The 22,986-nt window shown below is 39.4% G+C and overlaps 1 protein-coding gene across 2 annotated transcripts; it reads right to left on the bottom strand.

Annotated features, from left to right (window-relative positions):
* Positions 1-1,142: 1,142 nt before the first annotated feature.
* Positions 1,143-22,976, bottom strand: LOC131197188 (1-acyl-sn-glycerol-3-phosphate acyltransferase alpha-like). 2 transcript variants are annotated; one of them, XM_058180928.1, is made up of 6 exons: positions 22,772-22,976; positions 10,937-11,070; positions 9,995-10,170; positions 7,107-7,202; positions 5,481-5,553; positions 1,143-1,673 (listed from the first exon to the last, which is right to left on the bottom strand). In XM_058180928.1, the coding sequence occupies exons 1-6, from the start codon at positions 22,945-22,947 to the stop codon at positions 1,618-1,620; spliced, it is 711 nt and encodes a 236-aa protein (XP_058036911.1). In that variant the 5' UTR covers positions 22,948-22,976; the 3' UTR covers positions 1,143-1,617. The 2 variants fall into 2 exon arrangements, with proteins under 2 accessions (XP_058036911.1, XP_058036909.1); XM_058180926.1 differs by lacking the exon at positions 1,143-1,673 and adding an exon at positions 1,681-3,912.
* Positions 22,977-22,986: the final 10 nt, after the last annotated feature.

Raw genomic sequence — 22,986 nt, 5'->3', positions numbered from 1 at the left:
GGAATAAATGCAGAAAAGTTGTACTAGGTTTGAAATGCAACATTAACTCTGCCTTAATTTAATTCTTAATTGCTATGACCACTTTTACCTGTGTCTTTGTTTTAGGAGGAGATTAAACTTTACTGAACAGATAATTTTTTAAAAAGTGCATATTATAAACCATCTTCTCATAGTCCTTAGTAGGTGATTTGTCAGGAATGCATATATGAGCCCTCCTTCCTTCATATTGTTTTATAAGTCTTACGTTAGAAACAGTAGAGATGTTTTTTTAGTTAATTTATACTTCTTTATTTTCTTTGATGAAAAGATGCATAAAAATACACCATTTCAGCAAATCCCAAAAGATCCAGGACCTTTTGGTTCTGTGTTTGATTTTCCTCTTGGCCTGGCTCAATGCTTAATACTAAATTGTGGCCATATTAAAATGTCTTTCTGCAATTTCTGTTCCTGAGGCTTGACCATGAAAAATGCCCTACATAGATATGGGCATTTGCTCCATATCTATGTAGGGCATGCTCCATATTCCACCTACTTTTTTTAGAGCATAGTCCATGTCATCTCTCTTGAAAGTCAGATTAGCCCTGAACCCTATCTGCTGTTCCAAAGACTGTCCCAATACTTTTCTAAAGATAAGAGCTTAAGAGGAAGCAGATTGCTGAAGTTGTCCATCAACAGCTAGTATCTATATAGGATGTGCAAACCATGCAAATCTGGTAGCATTTCTGGTTTGAAATTGGATATGATGGATATGAGGACTGGACTAGATTTTTTAAATTTTAATTGTTTAAATTTTAGATTTGGTTTTAAATTGGGGTTTTATTATTTATATGTCTATTTTAAATATTCGGCCTATTTAATAAGTTTTTTAGACTAATGTTTTACTTTGTATATTTATGTTGTTTTTAGATGGCTGTACACCGCCCTGAGTCCCTAGGGAGATAGGGCGGTATAAAAATATGAATGAATGAATGAATGAATGAATGAATGAATGAATAAATAAATAAATAAATAAATAAATAAATAAATAAATAAATAAATAAATAAATGATGTGTGTTTGGAGCCCTTAACAGGAAGACCCCTGTGCATTTGGTACCAGTCTGTATAATTATACATCATAAAGTCAGACATGGCAGATTGGAGCTACAAGCTTGAATTTGTGTTTTTAAACACTAATTTAAAAAATCAATTTTTAAACAATTTTTTTATTTTATTTTTTTTATTTACATTTATATCCCGCCCTTCTCCGAAGACTCAGGGTGGCTTACATTGTGTAAGGCAATAGTCTCATTCTATTTGTATTTTTAAACAGTCTAGATTGGTGAGGCTTTCAAAATGAGAAGCATTTGCTCTGTATCAATGTATCATCTATGAATCAAGGTCATGGTGGTTCCAAAGGCGCTTTCCCCAAAAGTAATTGGATTTTCTTGGGGTTTTTTTCTTAAAACATTTCACTTCTCGTCCAAGAAGCTTCTTCATTTCTGACTGAATGGTAGGGAATGGAAGGATTTATATTCTGCACAGTCATCTGGTTATTAGCACTCTGAGGGTCGGTAGTTAGCTTTCTGAGAGCTGTTGAGGCCACTTGGGGTTTATCTGTATCCTCAGAGTCACCTAAATCAGACTTCAAATGAGTGTGGAACCTTCTTGGGACTGTTGAAAGGACTTTCAGTATCTGAAAGACAAAGGTCACTCTTTTGAAGACAGTAAAGTTCACATTCTGGACAGAGAGGACCATTGCTTTGAAATACAGATCAAAGCGACAATCTACATTAAACTGGACAGCCTTCTCTCAACAGAGGGGGAGGGAATACAATACCAACTACCTCCTGTCTACAACATAGTCCTTTCAGCAGTTCCAAGAGGGTTCCATACCATCTGCATTCTGACTCAGGTGATTCTGAGGAGATAGATAAAATGGCCTCATGATTTCCAAAGAACTAATGACTGTCCCTCAGAGTGCTAATCACCAGATGACCACAAACAATATAAATCCTTCTGTTCCCCACCATTCAGTCAGAAATGAAGAAGCTTCTTGGAGGAGAAGCAAAACATTATTAAGAAAAAAATAAAGAAGTTCCAGTTAACTTTTAAAAAAGCACCTTTGGGATTATCAGTAAGATGTTTTTTCCTTCACTCAAACCCAGACTTTTCTATTATCTGCAGCGTTTTGAAGAGGGCTGGAGACAATACCATATGAGTAGCTTGCCTTGCAATGCTAATACAACACAATTCTGAATATAACAGGAAAGTTCACCTTATACCTGCAGTTCCATATCAGATACAACTTTTAATTGCCAGCTCTGTCTTGCAATTATTATCAACATAGTTACTCCAAGACCTGCTTTTTGAGGAGAACCTGATTCACATGTGACATTATCCCACTATTATAAGGAAGAAAACTTCATATTTCATATTCATATCTAGGCCCTTTAGATTACAGATAAAAGATCTTCTGATAATAAACATGAGAAGAGTCGTAATTGCTGGGTTGGTCTTTTAGAAATTGTTCTTCCGTGCTACGTACTGTCAACAGATCACATCTAGCCTCAGCTCCAAAGCAGAGTTTGGACATACTAGATCTCAGACCTTGTATTCCATGTTAGTTTTTTCTTAATATTTCCAAAGGCTTGTTTAGTGATTTCATTTCAAATAAGAAACTAAAGGCTGAAAAAGAGAGTCAAATCCTCAAAGATTTGAGTGGAATCTTTTGGAAATTTCAGAGCTGAACTTCTACCTTCCAAATGTGGTAAACTCTAAATTTTCTTTTATGATTTTATAGAAATTGTCCTTTAAATATTAGAGCTGCAGCCAACTTACAAGTTAAGGCACTCCTTAACCTCAAATACCTGAGAATAATGCATCCTCCATTTATTCAGAATATATTTATATTTCTCTATTTCTACTGTTTGGCTTGCCCAAAGCATTTGAAAAGAAGAATAAAATATGATCCAGCATAGCAATTTTATAAATCTAAACACAAAGAGTACAAGATTAATACAGTAGCAGCCAGTTAAAACAAGCTATATACAATTGGCTGCACTCACAGAATGTGGACGTACAAAAAACATTCCATCTTGGAATCTTCCAGCCAAATGGCAAGTCTGAACATTGCTAGAATACTTCCGTATAAGGAATGGCCTGTGTTACAGTCAGAAGAATCTGCAACATGATAGTATAGAGTGATACTTTGAGGAGGCGGCAAAGAGACAAGAAATCCGGAACATAACATCTTGGGAACATACTTTTGCTCATCTGACTGCATTGAGTCAGATGAGCAAAAGCTCTGCTGAGTGACTCAGCTCAGATTTTTCCCATGATAATTTTCTGGATGCAAATAACGTATCTCACTCAAACTAGATACAAATGTTTTATCTTAAGAGACTTACAGCACCTCTTTTTCACAACTTTAGGACTTATACAAATTCATTTATCTTCAGTAATAAAGTTTTATTACTGAATTACTTATTACCCAAGTCTTGGATGGCAGGTATATGATCAAACAGACCATATTTAGTGATTTTAGATTTAAGTGGACCTGGAGATCTTCTCTTATTGTAAGCATCCTCTCCAAAACAGATTTGGAAAAGATCAAAAACAGATCATATGTAGTTAGCATTTTTTTTATAGCAAGGTAACAAGGTGGTGCTAGTCTTTTTCCAACTCAGAGTAATTCCTGGCCTTATTTAGAAGAGAAATGTTCTTGTTTTACTTCCATCATGGCCAGTGTTTTTTCTGAGGTTTCCATGATCACGAGCACTCATTGTCTCTCATCTTTCTCTGCACAATCTTCCCAGAAATGTCATTAAAAGTGTCTTGCATCAATCTGCGAGTGCTCTCAACCACTCCAGAAATATCCTGTAAGTCAAGTCCTTGTGTTTGTATCTTGGGCAAAATCCGAATGGTTATATTACCTATTAGAGATCAAAGAGACAGAAAAACAAAAGACTATCTTATGTAGAAATTGAATATTTCCAGAAAGGATTGTATTGCTCAAGAAAGAAATAGGAATGGCATACCAATAGCACTATATTCTTGCTGAAGCTGATGTTAGAGGCAAATGCAGATAATTGTTAAATTACAGAATGTTTTCCAAGAAATATCTTGGAATTACATCACATAGGCATCATATTTGAAAGAGTTTTAAATAGTTATTAACATGGATATTGGGCTGCAGCCTGCTTTAATTGTGGAATGAACATAGTTTAGACAAAAAGCTCATATGCTTAAACTGTATTTGGATGCACTTTGGAATATAAACAAGGGTAGCCTGAATACTTTCCTACAGAGCCTAAATATTACAAAAGATCTTTTTAAAAGAGAAGGCAAGAATTCTGTATCTAGTCTTCTCCCAATAAGATTTGTTTTACTAATGTTTATTTAACTGAGTACTTTTAGAAATAGATTTATCAACTTGTCTGCTATTTGTTTCTCTACTTGTCATATAAAAATGCCTTTTTTATATCAAAAGTAAACATAAATAAATGAGGATCAATGTGTAGATCTCTGAATGATACTTCCAGATCCTAAATGTTCAGCAAGAGAAGCATTTTGATCTACCATATTTTAGTTAGAATCCTGATTATGTATAAACATACAAATCTAGTAGAAATAAATATTGTTGCCAGAAATGTTCTACTTATATTTTTATAATTATAATCAGTAATCACGTAAGATTCAAGAATCTTTTTCCAAGGAGACTAAATTGAATAAATATTGCCTTTTGAATTTGGAGTATATGATAAAATGCAGTTATAGGTCTGGGAGAAAATTAGTGTCTTAAGAGAATGTAAGTGTCTGTTTCTTTGCTTTTGGGCACAGTGCATACATTAAAAAGTCAACGTTTTATGTTAAATGTCCAGGTTTGTGTGAGGGAGAGAAAGAGGCAGGCAGACGGATTCTAGGATAAGTAATAGGACAGAGATAGAAGAAATGAACTGGATCTTGGGATGTGATGGGTATAGATAGGGGAATCTAGATTAGTTTTCTCTTATCTGTAGCACATTGTAGATAATCCAAATTTCACATAACTGCCATTGTCACTGCTATCTAAACTATAATGACTATCATTAAGTGTTGTACCTTAGAATTCTTGATGAACATATCTTTTCTTTTATTACACTGAGAGCATATGAACCAAGAAAAATTCCTTGTGTGTGCAATCACACTTGGCCAATAAAAAAATTCTATTCTAGTCTAGTCTAGTCTAGTCTAGTCTAGTCTAGTCTATTCTATTAGCAAAATTTTCTAAATTTGCACCTAAATATGTAAATTACTATGTGGAAATGTCATACAAATCTCTGTTCTTTGAGGGAAGAGGGTGATTTTTTTTCTGTAGACAGAACTATTCATCTACCAAATTTTTAAACCTTCATAATCAAAATGGGTGAATAGAATTTTTATCGCTTTCTAAGCAAGACACAGCAATTGATGGCAATTAAAAAGAAAAACCTGGCCCTGGTTCTTTGCCATTTAGACTTACCTGGATCAAATCTCTTATCCTTGAAACTGTAAAAACCATTGTAAGAAGATATCACAATGGGGACAATGGGAACCTAAAGGATAAAAGGCAGTTGAAAGAAGGTTGGAGAAATACATCGTGAGTTTTTCCTCCCTTGTGACAGTCTTCTGAAGCCACAATTTTACAACAACTTTCACTAATCTTAACTATCTCTATTTTACAACAACTTTCACTAACCTAACTATCTCTAAATATGTGGACTTCCAGAATTCCCTCACCAATGTGGGCATTGCTGAAAATTTTATAAATTGGAGCCCATATATGTGGAAAATATCCAGATAGGTAAAGATTAGTTTACGCCTTCTCTGAACAGGATTATAAAGCTTTAGATAGTACTTGTAATTGATTAGGAATAGACATTTTAAGATCAACAAGTCAGTAAATCTCTTGATTTCTCCATTTTCTGTGGAAATTAATTCTATTTCATGTATTAGGTGAAGTGGGTGCTACTCCATGAAACTTATTCTGTATGATAGCTTTCTTCAAACCATTGAGGTCCTATTGGTTTAATTTACAAGCCCTGTAACTCCCAGTCAATATGGCAATTTTGAATAGGAATTATGAGAGACGATATCTGAAGGTCATTAGAATCACAAAGCAAGAAAAAAGAAATGGATGTTGAAATGCCACAAAATTATTATAACACAATTCTGAATAATCAGCTTTTATATATGTTGCCATGTTTATCAAGGCTGAGTATGCTTCAAAAATGATTAGGCAGAAATTCTTTAGACCTTACACAAGTATGGCACCTTTTTGCTATTCATAAAAATAGCCCACATGAATCTGAAAAGAGGTGCTACTTCAATGAAGAGAGATATTACACTTGTGCAAGTTCCAAAGCATTTTTTCCAAATAATCTTTGAAGTATGCCCAGCCTTAACATGTATGCCTCAGCAGTACCTGGAAGTCTGTGCCTAAGCTTGAAAGCTAAAGTTCAGGTTAGTAGTTGAAGGGAGACTACTAAGAAATCCCAGAAATGGGAACTAACAGGCTTGGAAGTAAAAAAAAAACATCTTGAGGGGAAGCAAAGCTACACCACTGTTGTATTGTTCCAAGATAACTGCAAGATGTGTCATCAGGAGTTCACCTGAGGACATCTTACTTTTATTTCTGCTCAAGTAAGCCTTTATCCATATATTGAAATGAAAAGAAGAAAAGAATGGAAACAAAGTAATCTAAGGTAATTTCATTTTACTCATATAAACTTGCAGTTTCTCAAAGGTATTTTACTAACCATTTATAAATCTGAACTATAGTATTTATGACATTTGTATTTATAGCATTTGACATCTGTAATGGAAATACATTGGGAGCTTGGGCAAAAGGCAGTTCCAGAGTCAGATAAGAACCCATAGCTGGATATAGGCAAGAAGCTCAGAAGAGACCTTTTTTCCTAGTTTCGTAGGCAGTAAAGGAAATGGGTGAATTGTACACTCAGACTAGTAAGATAATTCAGTCAATGTAGCATTACAAAAAAATAGAATTAACCCATAAGTTTGTGATTCCTAGCTGGTTTACTCTGCAATACTGAGTCAGAATTTCCCTCTTCCGACAGCATCAATGCCATTATCAGGAACTTTTTACCTGAGCCTTTATAGCCAAGTGAAAGGCGCCCCGCTTGAAGGGAAGCATGGTGTCCTCCCGATTCCTGGTGCCTTCTGGATAAACCCAGATCCTCAGCTGGGTTAGTGAACAGCAGGGGAAAACAAAAAGACCACCAATTACAATTTGAAGTGTGCAGCCTATCTTCTGAAAACATTACAGCCCTTATTCCATTGAGGACCGGTATACTGCACGAATCAGGAAGAGAGCAGTGAGAATATTTACAGATCCCTCACATCTTGGAGATAAAATGTTTCAATTCCTACCATCAAAACGACGCTACAGAGCATTGCACACCAGAACAACTAAACACAAGAACAGTTTTTTCCCGAACGCCATCACTCTGCTAAACAAATAATTCCCTCAACACTGTCAAACGATTTACTAAATCTACACTACTATTAATCTTCTCATCGTTTTCATCACCAATCTCTTTCCACTTATGACTGTATGACTGTAACTTTTTGTTGCTATCATTAAGGGTTAAATTGCAACCTATGACCATAATTTGTGTTGTAAATGTTGTACCTTTGATGTATTTTTTTCCTTTTCTCTCTTTCTTTTATGTACACTGAGAGCATATGCACTAAAACAAATTCCTTGTGTGTCCAATCACACTTGGCCAATAAAATTCTATTCTATTCTATTCTATTCTATTCTATTCTATTCTATTCTATTATTCAGCTATTTTGTTTAAAGAATTGCCCTACAATCCAGAAAAGAAATGGTATACCCATTGCCCAGTCTGCCTCATTTCTCAATCTGCTACTTCCTATGCTAACTGCCCCAGGTTGAACAGGAAATGGTGGAGGGAAGGAGTGAAAAATGGGCTCAAGTCCTAAGGAAGAACCTTCGAATGAATAGGTTCATAAAAAAGAGTAATATTGAGGACATTTCCTTTTAAAATAGACAAGTAGAGATTCTCTGCAGCCTTCCTGTTGAATTCATAACAGTCAGGAAATCTGGGAAAGTAGGCTATATTACTCATCTTAACTGCTAGATTACTCATCTTTACTGTTTCTTAAAAATAGCTGGAGTTTTCCCCTTAACTCATCCTTTCACACCAGGAATAAACAACATGCTACTTATGGATAAATCACAGTCAGCAGTCTCCCCACCCACCTCATTTCTTAAACATTCTTTCAAAATAAGAAAGAGAGAAACATATGTTGCAAAGGACCTGCAAGGAAATTAGAAATCATCGGGTGGGAGGGGGAAGGAACTCTTTCATCCTTTGGTAAAGGTAAAGAGGTGTTTAGTGAGGGACCATGGATAGAGTGGCAGTCATTTGGGGAACAGACCAGTTTTCTAGAGGAGCCATTTTGTGATGCCTGACCTCAATCACTCATCTTTAAATTCTAAATGAATGGCAGGTCTAAGGTTCTTATTTCCCCTCATAGTAATAGATCTGTGATTCCAGAAAGGCACAGTCCAAGAATATTATGCTTAGATTGTTATTGCCTTCCTGTGTTTGGTAAAGGTTGCATCCGTTAAAGGCCTGGGGATTTAAGGAGGGGAGGAAAGGCAGAAAATCTCTTCCAGGCTTCAGGACACCCTGTTTGGATGCTTTCTTGCCTCCATATTGGCAATCCACACCATTTTGCTCCTCTGAAGTAAACTTTCCCGCACATCCAATTCTATTCTCCCTAAAACACTAAATACCACCACCTGTCTTTTATTCAAACAGAGATAAAGTGTCTTTAATGCCAAAATTGAGATAATAGTGGCAGAACTGTGTCCTTCAAGCCAGTTGAGCTTCTGGTAACTACATGGACATATTTGTGTTATTTCTTTGGCATCAGGTATGAAAATGCTTTACCAGTGCTATCTTTTGGGATATTTTTCTAATGCTGCAGTCTAATGAACTCTAGAATTTTCTAGCAGTCCACAATCTAAGACCTGTCTGGATGTAATCCTGCTTTGACATTCAGTCAGGGTGAAAGATCCTGAATCACTACTCAGATATAATGAGATGTACTGGTTTCTTCCATGTGTGGTCACTGAAGTGTAATATATATAATGGCTGATTGTTTAAGATGCCATATAAAAGAAAGGTGGTGAAGAGACTAATTTTTTAATAGTAAGATGATAACATAAATTAGCTTCCTTCACATTCTCACCATTAATAGTATTGGAACTAAGCTTAGAATAATAGTGAAGGGAAAAAAATAGAAGAGGCAGTCATCTCTAAAAGCTTCAGCATCCATATATCGCTTTGTCCTTCCAGTTAAGTGAGCAAGGTAGGTTCAAAGAGCTAATGGTCCTTTAACAAAGATATACACACACAATACATAAGAGCATTCCTGATTTCTTCTGCAGACAAAAGAGGTTTAAGGTAATTTGGGCTCTTAGGAGCATTTGTTTTAGTACATGTAGTAGAATGCAGGTTTTTAAAATTATTGTCCTATAGCTATCTTTCCCAAGCAGGTGCCATTCAGGTGTGCTGGAATTCAAATACTCATTATTTGAATTCCAACACAAGGATTCCTAGCCTTGAATTCCTAGCAAGGCTTTCATTATAAGGGGTTAAAGTCCAACATACACCCATTGAAGGTGAATGGGGAAAACACTTGGAGAAAAGGAAGTTGCCCTATACCAGGTCAGATTCTCTATCCATCTAGCCAAGTTCTGTCTTCTCTGGCTGACAATGACTCTTCAAGATTTCAGTTAGAAAATGACTTCTCACTTGATCCTTATAACTGTAAATACTAGAAATTGGAATCTTCTGTGAACAAAATATATAGCTTTCACCTTGAAGAATAGTCCATACCATCAGCTGCAGCAGTTTTCCAACAATAATTGGAACTCTCCTATTTTCATGCTTCTCCCAAAATAAAATCATATTCCCAAATTTCTCTCTTAGTGCTCACCTTCTCATGTTGCATCCTCTCTGCAAGGTGTCCTAAGGTGTCTCTTGCTTGGTGCTGCTTCTTGCGATCAATGAAAACTAAGTTGCATAACCAACCAGAGAAGCCCACAGGCCCCCAATATAACAGCTCTTTTTTGGTAATTGGTACACAGCGCTCTGGCAAGATCTCTACCATTGCTAGAGAGAAATAAAAGATGTGGGGGAAGGGGGGAAGAGAGAGAGAAGAATGACTGAATAAATAAATAAAATAAAATAAAATTAGAATGCAATGGCTCAAATAATCTGAATGACCAGGTGTATTATTCCCTAACATAACTCCCAAATCAACCGCCTAGACAATTTTGGGGTTGGGAAGAGAGGAAGACAAAATAATTTAGTCTGTGTTTACAAACTGTAGTAAGCAATAATGTGATTTGTTTTATTTATATGAACTCAGTCATTGTAGTTTATGAAATACATATTAAACAAACAAATAAATTGGTAAGTGGTACAAAACACTGTTCTGAAAAACTGGATGCCTTTTTGAGATAGACAGTGGCTTGGGGAGACTGTCTGGTGAGTTTAACCCTTTTTGTAATAGAACCAAAACCCCCCCCCCTTTTTTTTCCCCCTCATTCAGATGCTTGTTTTATCTTAGTCTATCTACTTTTTCTTTCTCTTTCCTTTCCTCTATTTCCCTCCTACTTTTTGGCAACTTTATCTGAATGCATCAAAATATTGCAAAACTCAGATTTAGAAATGTTCACTTTAGTTGGACAAACATCTCTTTAAAACTGGGAGCTTCTCTTTACTTAGATTCAGTGTTTTTATCTTGCCATATACCATGGGGAAAGGAGATTGAGAGGAGAATATAAATAAATGTCATTAATAACATTCAAATCATTTGGAATCCTAATTCAAAACACTCATACAACATTCTGCCTGTGATAGCCTAGCCACATACCAAGAAGATCAAAATTTGTCTGATGGTTGCAAACAATCACATATGACTGCTTGATATTCAAATTCTCAGAGCCCTGCACAGTGAATGTGATGTTGTAGATATATTTGAGTGGACGAATCAAGGAGCAGAGTAACCTGAAAGAAACAGAACACAAAAATATAATTTAGGGGGAAGTTCAAAGTTCTTCAAAGTAGTCAATATTGACCCTCCCCCCGCAAGAATCAAAGGGACTATCCATTATTGTTGTTGCTATTATCATTATTTATAGTTAAAGTAGTATTTATTACATTATTACTACCAACGGATAGAGATGGTTTCAAATTACAAAGAGCTTTACCAACATTTTCTTCTGTAAAATCAATATTTGTTAAGTTGTCATGCTCATTTCTTGTACAATTTGGGAATGTGGGATATATGCCATCACTGTTGACAAAAACTCCCCTCCCAGCGACTCCTCGCCTCCCCACCTGGGCTCCTTAGGGCCTCAATAGGAAGCAGTTGTTGGAGCTAAGCAGCCACCATGAGAAATAGTTGGCAAAACAGCTGCCTCAGTTCAAATTGGATCTGACCAAGAAGGAGGCTTAGCAGAAGCACCTCACTGAGGACTAGGAGTATAGGCTTTCCAAGCAGAGGGAAGACCTGCAGGAATGCAAGACCAGGTACCGGCACCTGGAGGCTCAGATGGTCAGATGGGCTGAGATGGTCAGCCAGTTCCAGGCCATGAGGCAGGCCCACTGGAACAAGTACCTCCGGCTCTTCACCACCAGTGGCACTTCCCTCCAGCCTTTGCCCAAAGCCCTACACCAGGAGATCCTGAGTCAGAATTTCTGCCCCCCCCCCAACCCTCACAAAAAGACCCCAAAGGGGAGACTCTCTGCAGCAAAACAAAACAAAACGGGCCTCTGTGGCTCAGACTGCTAAGACAGTCTGTTATTAACACAGCTGCTTGCAATTACCAGGCCCAAGGTTGACTCAGCCTTCCATCCTTTTTAAGGTAGGTAAAATGAGGACCCAGATTGTTGGGGGCAATAAGTTGACTTTGTATATAAATATACAAATAGGATGAAGACTATTGTTAACATAGTGTAAGCCGCCCTGAGTCTTCGGAGAAGGGCAGGATATAAATGCAAATTAAAAAAACAACAACGTTCATTGCACGTATCCGTCCCAGGGGGCGTAATTTGAGGACCCCTGATTTAGTGCAATATAAAAAATGCAAATAATTTTTCTCACAGACCACCAGTGGTCCACGGAGCACCAGTTAGTGACCCCTGGTTTAGAGAACAAAGAATCCCCTTCAACACTTTCCTTTTCCATCTGTGTCCACTGCAGCTCACTTTATCAGAGGCATAATATAATGAAATGGTACATGGGAATGATCTTGGCAGGGTTGGGAGAGATTTTGCCCAGGGAATGATCTTGGGGGTGGGGGGAGATGTTGCCTAGAGAAGAGGGGAGAGCCCATTGCTGTTTAATGACCAGAGAAAAAAACTCAGAAAGGATCCTCTTTGACTTGCAAGGTTGAAAAAAAGAGATGGTAGATTTGTACTTTCAGACTTGCAAGATTCTGTTAATATAGGCTTGCAATAAAGTAGAATTTAGTTCATTTGATCTGTTTCCTCTCTAACTTACTTGGGAAGATTAACAAGGAGGATTGAAACTGGGATGTGGTAGTAGGGTGAACCACCCAGAATAACTTATATGATATGGGCAATGTAAAAATTATAAAATTAAATTTTTAAAAGTGTATGTGGCAGGGGAGGGATTGGAAATAGGTTGATTATGAACATGAATATTACATGTGAGACAAATTAAAACTACTTTACCAATTAACAATTATAACATGTTAAAAACCATGTGCATTTGTTGACTTCTTTTGAAATTGCTTGAAATTTTTAAAGTATCTTCAACAATTTTTTGCTTGTTTTTAATTTTTTTTTATTTTTCCAAAAAAGTCACTTTATGGTTTGTTGTCGAGTCTGGAAGATTGAAATGTTCTGATATTTGTCTTTGTTTTGAGTCCTAATGTCAAACTTGTTCGCCTAGAGAGCACCTGGAGGTCCAGTCGTTCTGAAGCTGATCGGACACTAGTTAGGTCCTATTCTAGGACCTACCTAGTGGCAATGAGGGAGGCGAGGCGTTCTTACGCCTCCACCCTCATTGCGTCGGCAGATAACCGCCCGGCCGCCCTGTTTCGGGTGACCCGCTCCCTCCTTCACCAGGAGGTGCGGGATGACCCTTTGCAGGGACGAGCCGAGGAGTTTAGTGGTTATCTATACGATAAAATCGCTCAGCTCCGGGACGGTCTGGACCGAAATTGGGATGATCCAAGCGAGGGAGAGGAGACACGTCTTGTTGAGCCGGTTTGGGATGAGTTTGACCCTGTGGCTCCCGAGGACGTGGACAGGTTGTTGGGGAGGCTTCACGCCACGACATGTTTACTGGACCCGTGTCCTTCCTGGCTGGTACTGGCCACTCAGGAGGTGACACGAGGCTGGCTCCAGAGGATTATCAACGCTTCTCTGTTGGAAGGGGTTTTCCCTGCCGCCTTGAAAGAGGCGGTGGTGAGACCCCTCCTCAAGAAGCCCTCCCTGGACCCAGCTATTTTGGGTAATTATCGTCCAGTCTCCAACCTTCGCTTCGTTGCGAAGGTTGTAGAGAGTGCTGTGGCGCGACAGCTACCCCAATACCTGGATGAAGCCGTCTATCTAGACCCGTTCCAGTCCGGCTTTCAACCCGGATACAGCACGGAGACAGCTTTGGTCGCATTGGTGGAATCTCTCTGATATTCCTCTGCCCTGGTCCTATTAGACCTCTCAGCGGCTTTTGATACCATCGACCATGGTATCTTGCTACGCCGGTTGGGGGGATTGGGAGTGGGAGGCACCGTGTATCCGTGGTTCTCCTCCTATCTCTCCGACCGGTCGCAGACGGTGTTGACAGGGGGGCAGAGGTCAGCCGCGAGGTGCCTCACTTGTGGGGTCCCGCAGGGGTCGATTCTCTCACCCCTGCTGTTCAACATCTACATGAAGCCGTTGGGTGAGATCATCAGTGGCTTCGGGGTGAGATACCAACAGTACGCTGATGACACCCAGCTGTACTTTTCCAGCCCGGGCCACCCCAATGAAGTTGTTGAAGTGCTGTCCCGGTGTTTGGAAGCCGTACGGGTCTGGATGGGGAGAAACAGGCTCAAGCTTAATCCCTCCAAGACGGAGTGGCTGTGGATGCCGGCATCCCGATTCAGTCAGCTGCAGCCACGGCTGGCTGTTGGAGGCGTTACTGGCCCCAAAGGACAGGGTGCGCAACTTAGGTGTCCTCCTGGATGATCGGCTGTCGTTTGAAGATTATTTGACGGCCGTCTCCAGGAGGGCCTTCCACCAGGTCCGCCTGGTTCGGCAGTTACGCCCCTTCCTTGATCGGGATGCCTTGTGCACAGTCACTCATGCGCTCGTTACCTCTCGCTTGGATTATTGTAATGCTCTCTACATGGGGCTCCCCTTGAAGTGCACTCGGAGGCTTCAGTTAGTCCAGAATGCAGCTGCGCGGGTGATAGAGGGAGCTACACGTAGCTCCCATGTAACACCGCTCCTGCGCAGACTGCACTGGCTACCTGTGGCCTTTCGAGTGCACTTTAAGGTGTTGGTTACGACCTTTAAAGCGCTCCATGGCTTAGGGCCTGGGTACCTACGGGACCGCCTGCTGTTACCACATGCCTCCCACCGACCCGTACGCTCTCACAGAGAGGAGCTTCTCAGGGGGCCGGCCGCCCAACAATGTCGGCTGGCGGCCCCCGGGGGAAGGGCCTTCTCTGTGGGGGCTCCCACACTCTGGAACGAGCTTCCCCCGGGTTTACGCCAAATACCTGACCTTCGGACTTTCCGCCGCGAACTGAAGACACACCTTTTCATCCGCGTGGGGCTGGCTTGAATTGAATTTTAATGTCAATTTTTTATCAATTTTAAATGGGGTTTTTAATGTATGGTAAATTTTAAATTTCCAGGCTAATTTAAATAAGTTTTTTAAATTGCATTTTAAATTGTACTTTGTATTGTTTGTTTTATTTTGCCTGTACACCGCCCTGAGTCCTTCGGGAGAAGGGCGGTATAAAAATCAAATAAATAAATAAATAAATAAAATTAATACTTTTTTGCAAAATATTTTTCCAATTTATTCTATGTAAAATTCAGAAGGCATTGTTGGCAGAAGGCAGATGATGGCATACATAGGCATCTCTAATTTTCTTTTTGTATCTGTTGGGGGCCATGATGATGCTCTTAGTATACAGGGGACAGAACAAAGAAGGTATCTGTTTGCAGGATCTGGTTACCATAGTAGCATCATTATCTTTTTTCTTGTTGGTTTGGAAAAAAAATTCAGGCTGGATATTCAAGTATGGACTTAGCAGTCAGTGCTTGAGAAAATGCCATTTCATTGTCAAACATGGGCTGTAACCTATTCATAATGTATTTAAATGGTTTTAAATGTAGTTGACAACCTGTAGTGTCTTAGCTCTAATATTCTGTTTTTGTGGTCTGTCCTTTAACAGATCCCCCTTGAAATTGATCTGGCTCTATTGATTTATTCTTTGATTTTGCTGGTGACCAATTTAAAGCCTACATCAATTGAGTCACTTTATGGATTTGAGTAACTGAGCTGTAGTTCACAAAAGTGTATATCTCTTAGTAACATTATTCAGAAAAAGTGCTCCCAACCTCTTGATATTTTGCCACTCTAAACTAACATAGCTGTCCTCCTTTAATGTTTACTTATGTTATGGAAATGTTACATGGTTATATATTTTTTCTGTTAATTTTTTACTCTTGTATTACTATAAAAGAAAAGCCTCTTCTCATTCCTTTGTTTTATTTATGATCATCTTGGAAGTTTGCATCCAACCTGTTCCTCTTGACTTCTCCTCCTTGATTTTCCATTATTATTTCAATGCCTCCTCAATATTATTGGATCTTTCTCCCACTACTGAAGAGATTAAAATCTCTCCTACAACTAAGATTCACCTATATCTGACCACAAGCATACAATGTTTAAACTCCTTCCTGTTTACAAGACTTTTGTACTTTTATCAAAGTCAGTACTGTGTCTAGCAACTTTTAATTACTCAACCTCCTGATCATTAAATTGCATCAAGATATTATTTCTATCACTGCTTCTATGATTTCCTCTCCTTTCTATATTATCTGATTGATTTAAAAAAGCATCTGTATGCAGGAAATGTATCATGTGGTGATGATGAGATGTAGCAAGTTAAACCCATCTCAGAGGGTTGTCTCTGAGGGTTCCTCAGAGGAGGAAGCAGTATTAAATATGTTTGCTGCCTTGAGTTACTTTAAAGTAATAAAAGCAGGATAAAAATCAGATGGATGGATGGATGTTCCTGGTATACTTTTTCCAATTCTTCCATTTAAAATAAAATATTATTGTCTTTTGCCTTGACAGAAAATTTCCGTAACACTAATCAACTTGTGAAAGATTACAATATGTTTTAAATAGAATACAAGTAGTCCTTGACTAACAAACATTCATTCAGCAACTATTCAAAATTGCAGGAGAATGGAGAACGGTTCTTAATAAGTGTGTTACAATCTCTGCCTGAAGTTACAGCCATTGTAGCACCTCTATGCTCACAAATTCTCACAAAGCCTGCAAGGCTCTCCAATATTTTCCAAGGCATTCCAAGGTCATGGCAGGCTTCTGGAGCCTTTGGAAGTGGCTTCTGCACAACTTGGGAAGTTTTCAGTGGCTCCATGCAAACTCTTGAGTGAACAGCTCCAGGAATAATAATAATAAATAATAATAATATTTTAATTTGTATACCGCCCTTCTCCCGAAGGACTCAGGGCGGTGAACAGGCAGATAAAATATAAATACACACAATAATTTAAAACAACCCTTAAAAAACTGATTTAAATGCCCAAAACGTTAAAAACATACTCGCCTATAAAATAACACAATTTTAAAACCCATCAATAAAAATAAAAATCAGGCTAGTCCAGCCATATGAAATAAATAAGTTTTAAGTTCGTGAAAGGTCCTAAGGTCAGGTAATTGTCGAGTCCGAGGGAAGTTCGTTCCACAGGGTGGAGCTCCCACAGAGAAGGCCCTCCCCTGGGGCCGCCAGTCGACACTGTTTGGCTGGCGGCACCTGAGAGTCCCTCTCTGTGGAGCGTGCGGACGATGGGAGATAGAAGCCGGCAGTAGGCGGTCCCGTAGATAGCCGGTCCTAAGCCATGGGCGCTTTAAAGGTGGTAACCAATACCTTGAAGCGCACCCGAAAACCACAGGTAGCCAGTGCAGTCTGCGCAGGATAGGTGTTATGTGGGAGCTCGAGGCGCTCCCTCAATAACCAGCGCAGCCGCATTCTGAACTAGCTGAAGTCTCCGGTGCTCTTCAAGGGAGCCCCATGTGAGAGCATTGCAGTAGTCCAGGCGAGAGGTAACAAGGGCATGGTGACTGTGCATAAGGCATCCCGGTCCAGGAAGGGCGCAACTGGCGGATCAGGCGAACCTGATAAAATGCTCTCCTGGAGACGGTCGCCAAATGGTCTTCAAGGACAACCGCCATCCAGGAGCACGCCCAAGTTGCGTACCTTCTCCATCGGGCCAATGATTCACCCCGACAGACAGCCGCATCTGCAGCTGACTGTACCGAGGTGCCGCATCCACAGCCACTCCGTCTTGGAGGGATTAAGTTTGAGCCTGTTCCTCCCCATCCAGACCCGTCGGCTTCCAGACACGGGACAACACTTCGACAGCTTCACTGGGGTGGCCCGGGGTGGAAAAGTACAGCTGGGTGTCATCAGCGTACAGTTGGTATCTCACCCCAAAGCCACTGATGATCTCACCCAGCGGCTTCATATAGATGTTGAACAGGAGGGGTGAGGGAATCGACCCCTGTGGCACCCACACATGAGGCACCTTGAGTCGATCTCTGCCCCCTGTCAACACCGTCTCGTCCGATCAGAGGTAGGAGGAGAACCACCGATAAACGGTGCCTCCCACTCCCAACCCCTCCAACCGGCGCAGCAGGATACCATGGTCGATGGTATCAAAAGCCGCTGAGAGGTCTAATAGGACCAGGGCAGAGGAGAATGAAGGCCTTGTGCAATGGGAACTGCCTCAGATGGGCCACACAAGCAGGAGAAAAATACCTGATGGTCAGTGGCACGTGGCTGATCTTCAGGCACATTGGACAGCAAAGATGGCGCAAGATGATATTTGTGAGTTGTGGTGGTAGTCCTAGGGCAGATGAAGAGGCCTGGGATGGTGGCAGTTGGCTGAGACTGCTAAAGGCCATAGGCAGTGGTGGGATTCAAATAATTTAACAACCGGTTCTCTGCCCTAATGATTTCTTCCAACAACCAGTTCACCAAACTGCTCAGAAAGTTAACAACCGGTTCTCCCGAAGTGGTGCGAACTGGCTGAATCCCACCACTGGCCGTAGGCCTCTACTGTATTTCAGATTCAAGCCTGGCCAGGTTTCTAGTGCTGCAGGATTGGGCTTGGGCAGCTATAGCTTTGAACACATTCCCAGCTTGACCTCCTGCAGCAAATCTCCCAGGGCTTCTCCCACCCTGTGAAACACCCCCATGTTCTCTTTAATGACCCATATAATTGCTTAATGACTGCAACTGGGAAAGTGAAGATTATGCTCATTGAGTGAAACAGTCATGTGAGTACCTCAACTTCCAATCAAAATTTCAGGTTCAATTGTGATAATAAATTAAGGACTACCCATAAGGATATAATACTGTGAAAGAGCATAAGATTCTTGTCAAAACATTTTTTTATTATCTTGACTTTTGTTGTAAATCTTTGCTCATTCTGAGTCTTTGCTTTCCTGACTTCTTCTTTGCAGATTCTGGCTATCTGCTGATATTCTGCCTTAGTTATGTGTCCCTCTTTCCATTTTTTTGTACTTATCCTTTTTGTCTTTCAATTTGTCAAAGAGATCTTTGTGAAGCCATGCTGGTTTCTTCTTGGATTTCTTGATTTTGTTGATGAAGCTGGAGTTGGACAGAGGATATCACAAAATAGAGTGCTCCAGAACTGTTCAAGTTCTGGAGCTTGAACAGTTCTGGAGACTAACACTTGAGACTATTATAAAGACATTTCCTGCCTGACAATAAAATTACATTGTTGTTTTCATATAACATGCAATCTATCAACTCCAATCACATTTTAATTTAGCATATTATGCAGATACTATACATGTAGTTAGTTTACCTGTCTTATGTGCACCTGGAAAAAACAGACTAAGTTGAAGCAGGGTTTAGTGTACTGCACAAATATAGCCACAGATTTTTCAAAAACAGTTTGAAAAGGACATGGACAAATGACAGAAACAACAGGCCCAAATTAAGAGGTAACTATTAAAAAGCTTCCTTTCCCACCTGCCCTCCTCCAGATCAGCGAGCAAGCTCTTGCTTGCTTTCAAAAAGTGAAACAAACAAATTGAGGAATATTAGGGAATTCTGCCTTTATTATCTGTTCTTTATATTCAAAATCAAATACTTCTACGACTCCATGTGAACTAGCAAGAATTCAGTGATCCTTTGTTATTCCCTTTAGGGCATGCAATATATTTGCTATATATAATTCTATCTGCTGTTATCAAATGTAATTTAGGTGTGATATTTCTGAACTTGCTTAACACTTGCTTATCAGAGAATTCATAAAGGACTGGAGGTATGTAATATATTCTTCTGAGATAATTAAGTTTGTATTAAGAAATGCATATTTTATTTGGCTATGATGAATTTCAGTCTAGCTCCAAGTGGAGAGTGAGTGTCAGAACTGCCATCCTGATATATTAATTTGGCCATTTCATGCGCTTCCTGAGATGATATTTGGAGGACACCCCCCCTCCCCCAGTGGATCGGTACACTGTCACTTCAATTAAGATTATCAGGTAATCTGGTAATCAGACCCATTACAGTGTACATTCAAAAATTCTGATGACTAGCTGGTCAACTAGGGGATGGGCCAAAGCTGATTCTGATGGATTACTTCTGAGAAGTGCTAAGTCAAGAGCTGTACTACACCTTCCTGTCCTGGGAGGGGGGCATTCAGAAATCTTCAAGGGTGGTACATCTTGACCAGTGAAGTTGTGCTCAATTTGACCACATTCCATGAATGCACTGGACAGGAGATACAGAGTCCCTATACCCCAGAGAAGAAAGAACTCTTGAAAGTGAATAAGGGCGGGCCAAGCCTCGATGATGCCCCAGACCCCAACAATGCTCCACCGAATACTTTACCAGAAAGAGGGTCATTGGACTGATGAGTGCCTAACTTGTTGGCCAACAACCACCCCTGCAAGAAACATCAAGAAGAAAGAGAAAGCCCCTCCTCCGGGCCAAAGGAAGGAGGGATGGAAAGGAGTGGAGGTTATAGCGTTCACACCATCTTTTAGTGATGGCAAAGAAACTCCAACCAAGAGAAATGAGGTCATCCTCAAGAGAGATAGTGGAGGAGAAGATGACCCCATGGGCTGGTCTTTTCGAGGAGAGGCAGAATGACAGGATTGCCATCCTGCTATGCTGCTATGCCATCCTGCTATGCCATACTTGCTTGCTACCAGCCTACCATACTCAATGAGAGAAAGCTATGGGTTGGGATAAGGGAGGGTCAGCATGAGAAGAATTGAAACTACACATTGTGCCATCCCATGAGTGTTGCCCGCCATTCCAAGGTCACACTATGAAATGCAGAACCATCTAGCCCGTAACAAAGTTACCCAAACAACTTGTTAGAATTTAATTGGACACTTGAAGATAACCAGGGCGGAAGGTTGAAACAAGGCAAAATTAACTATATGCGTTGAGCACAAACCCCCCAGATCCAGCTTTGCTTCTTCTGTAACCACTTTGCTTCTTCTGTAACCACTTTTGTTAACAATGGATTTGAGGTTCTTTCTTTTCTAACTGACCAAGTTGAGACAATTGACAGTGAGCATAGGGGGAAAATGAGTCCCCATAAGGATATTTAGTTAGTTATCAATCATTATTTTTAAAAAAATAAAACTGTCATTTCAGTCATTACCTCTCAGACAGAACCCAGCAAAAAGAGTGGGAATCATTTTACTCCAAAGGACTGCATTGTACATTCACCTGCATTACACAAACTCATAATGCCTCATTTATATCACTACAACCCAATCAAAACATTCTCTCTGTGTTTTTCTTTAACTCTTCTAATTAAATCCCTCCCCAATCCTTCTGTCCAGCCACACATCAGTCAGCCTCATTCTCTTACTCATCTACCCATCTCTTCTCTCACATGCTGCCATACAATACATAGCACCCACAGAGAAGCTACAGACACAAGAAAGATGCTTTCACAGTAGTTTAGCTGTTTCCTAGTCAGCTTGATAGCATGGAAGAAAGAGATTGTGAGGGAATGCTTTAAATTTACTAAAAGAGCTCTCATGAGGCTTGACATATAGAACTCACAAGTGATTCCTTAACCTTAAACAGGCAACAACCAGGCTAGCCAACTGGAACAAAATATAATAAATCCAGATGTCAATCATCTTCCTCTCTAGCCAAACAATCATACTACAGGGCTTAACAGCATCAACCCCACAACATCCAATTTGTTTATCATTTCATTTTCCAATTTATTATATTATCTAACAAAAGGGCCTTTCAACTATCCATTGGCAAAACATTCAGTTTAAGAATCCCAAAACAGAACAAAAAGCCCTCTCTGTTCTTCCTGCCACAATTCTTCTCCCTATAGCCTTGTTTAAAGTAAGTTTTCTTTAATTCGTTCTGTCCACTGACATCAGTATTCTAATAAAGAGTACCTGGTCAACCACACTGCTGAAATAAAATTTTAATTTATTATAAAATATTATATATTAATTGATTAGTTCCACTCCTTTTTAAAAAAGCCCTGACTTTTTTTACATCCAACAAAAGGATGTAAAAAAAGATTAGGGCTTTTTTTTAAGGGAGGAGAACCAATCAATAGGAACAAATTTGCCATCAGAAACTAAATATTCAGAAATCAATTAGAATACCTTTCTGGTTCATCTGTTATTGAATTTAAAATGCCAATCACAACATAAATTAAATGAAAACATTGAAGTAGAATAGGTGCATCTGCAAAAGATTTTTATTTTATTACTGGAGTTAATCATCTTATTAATAATAGGAGGTTTTCGTTTTTATTAAAACTTCTTTATGATTGGGCACCGTAAAGATTTGAACATTTTCATTTAAATGTTAAAATAATACATTGCCAATACACGTTGTATTTAATTTTCTTTTACCATTGCCACTTATAGTATCCCCTTGCCTATCATGTCTGTATACAAATATATATATAAATATTTCTGGTTATCTAGGGAAACACTTCAGACAGCTGATGAAATGGACCATAACCATAAGTTCATACCATAAATAATTTGTTAATCTTTTGAATACCAATGGATTGTTGAAAGGATAAGCTTGTGAAAAATGGGTGTTAAGTCAAAACCAGTATGAAAAGTAATTATGCACTCTTTGCAGGAATTATCCCCATTTCTCTTTTTCCTCACAAATGGATATCAATCAGGCCAAAAAAAGATACTCTAGCAAGATCCATTATTCTCATTCACCATACTTCTAATTTCTTGAAGAAAGAAATGGCTACTATCTTCTTGATCTGAAGGGTGGGACTATCTGGTTCTTATGCTGCTTTGTAGGTAAATCTTTGTCCCCTAGGCGGAAGAAATTGGCCATCATTGGCCTATTTTTCAGAAAAACCTGGTGCCAAGACTTATGGTATCTTGTTCTCATCCCCCAAATTGAAGCTAGAATTAACATCTACTCACTTCATGTTTTCCACTCTTTGTCCAATGAATACAGCTACCCAAGGGGATACTGTGACAGACAGGAATAAAATCCAGCAACTGATGAAGGCCAACTTGCAGAAAAACCTGAAGGTCATGCTCCATTGATAAAGTAGAAAGATCACCAATAGTATGAAGGTGAGTAAGAGAAGATCCATTGTTGCTGGGATAAAGGTGTAGATAAATATGGAAGAACA

Source organism: Ahaetulla prasina, chromosome 4 (genome assembly GCF_028640845.1).
Source record: "Ahaetulla prasina isolate Xishuangbanna chromosome 4, ASM2864084v1, whole genome shotgun sequence".
NCBI lineage: Eukaryota > Metazoa > Chordata > Lepidosauria > Squamata > Colubridae > Ahaetulla > Ahaetulla prasina.
This window is presented reverse-complemented; position numbering and strand designations above follow the sequence as displayed.

Coding starts and splice junctions, on each gene's coding strand:
- LOC131197188 (XM_058180926.1), bottom strand. CDS start 22,947: ATGGATCTTCTCTTACTCACCTTCATACTATTGGTGATCTTTCTACTT. Junction 11,071..22,771: donor CAAAGAGTGGAAAACATGAA/GTGAGTAGATGT, acceptor TGTTTCTTTCAG/GTTACTCTGCTCCTTGATTC. Junction 7,203..9,994: donor AGAGGATGCAACATGAGAAG/GTGAGCACTAAG, acceptor TCACTAACCCAG/CTGAGGATCTGGGTTTATCC.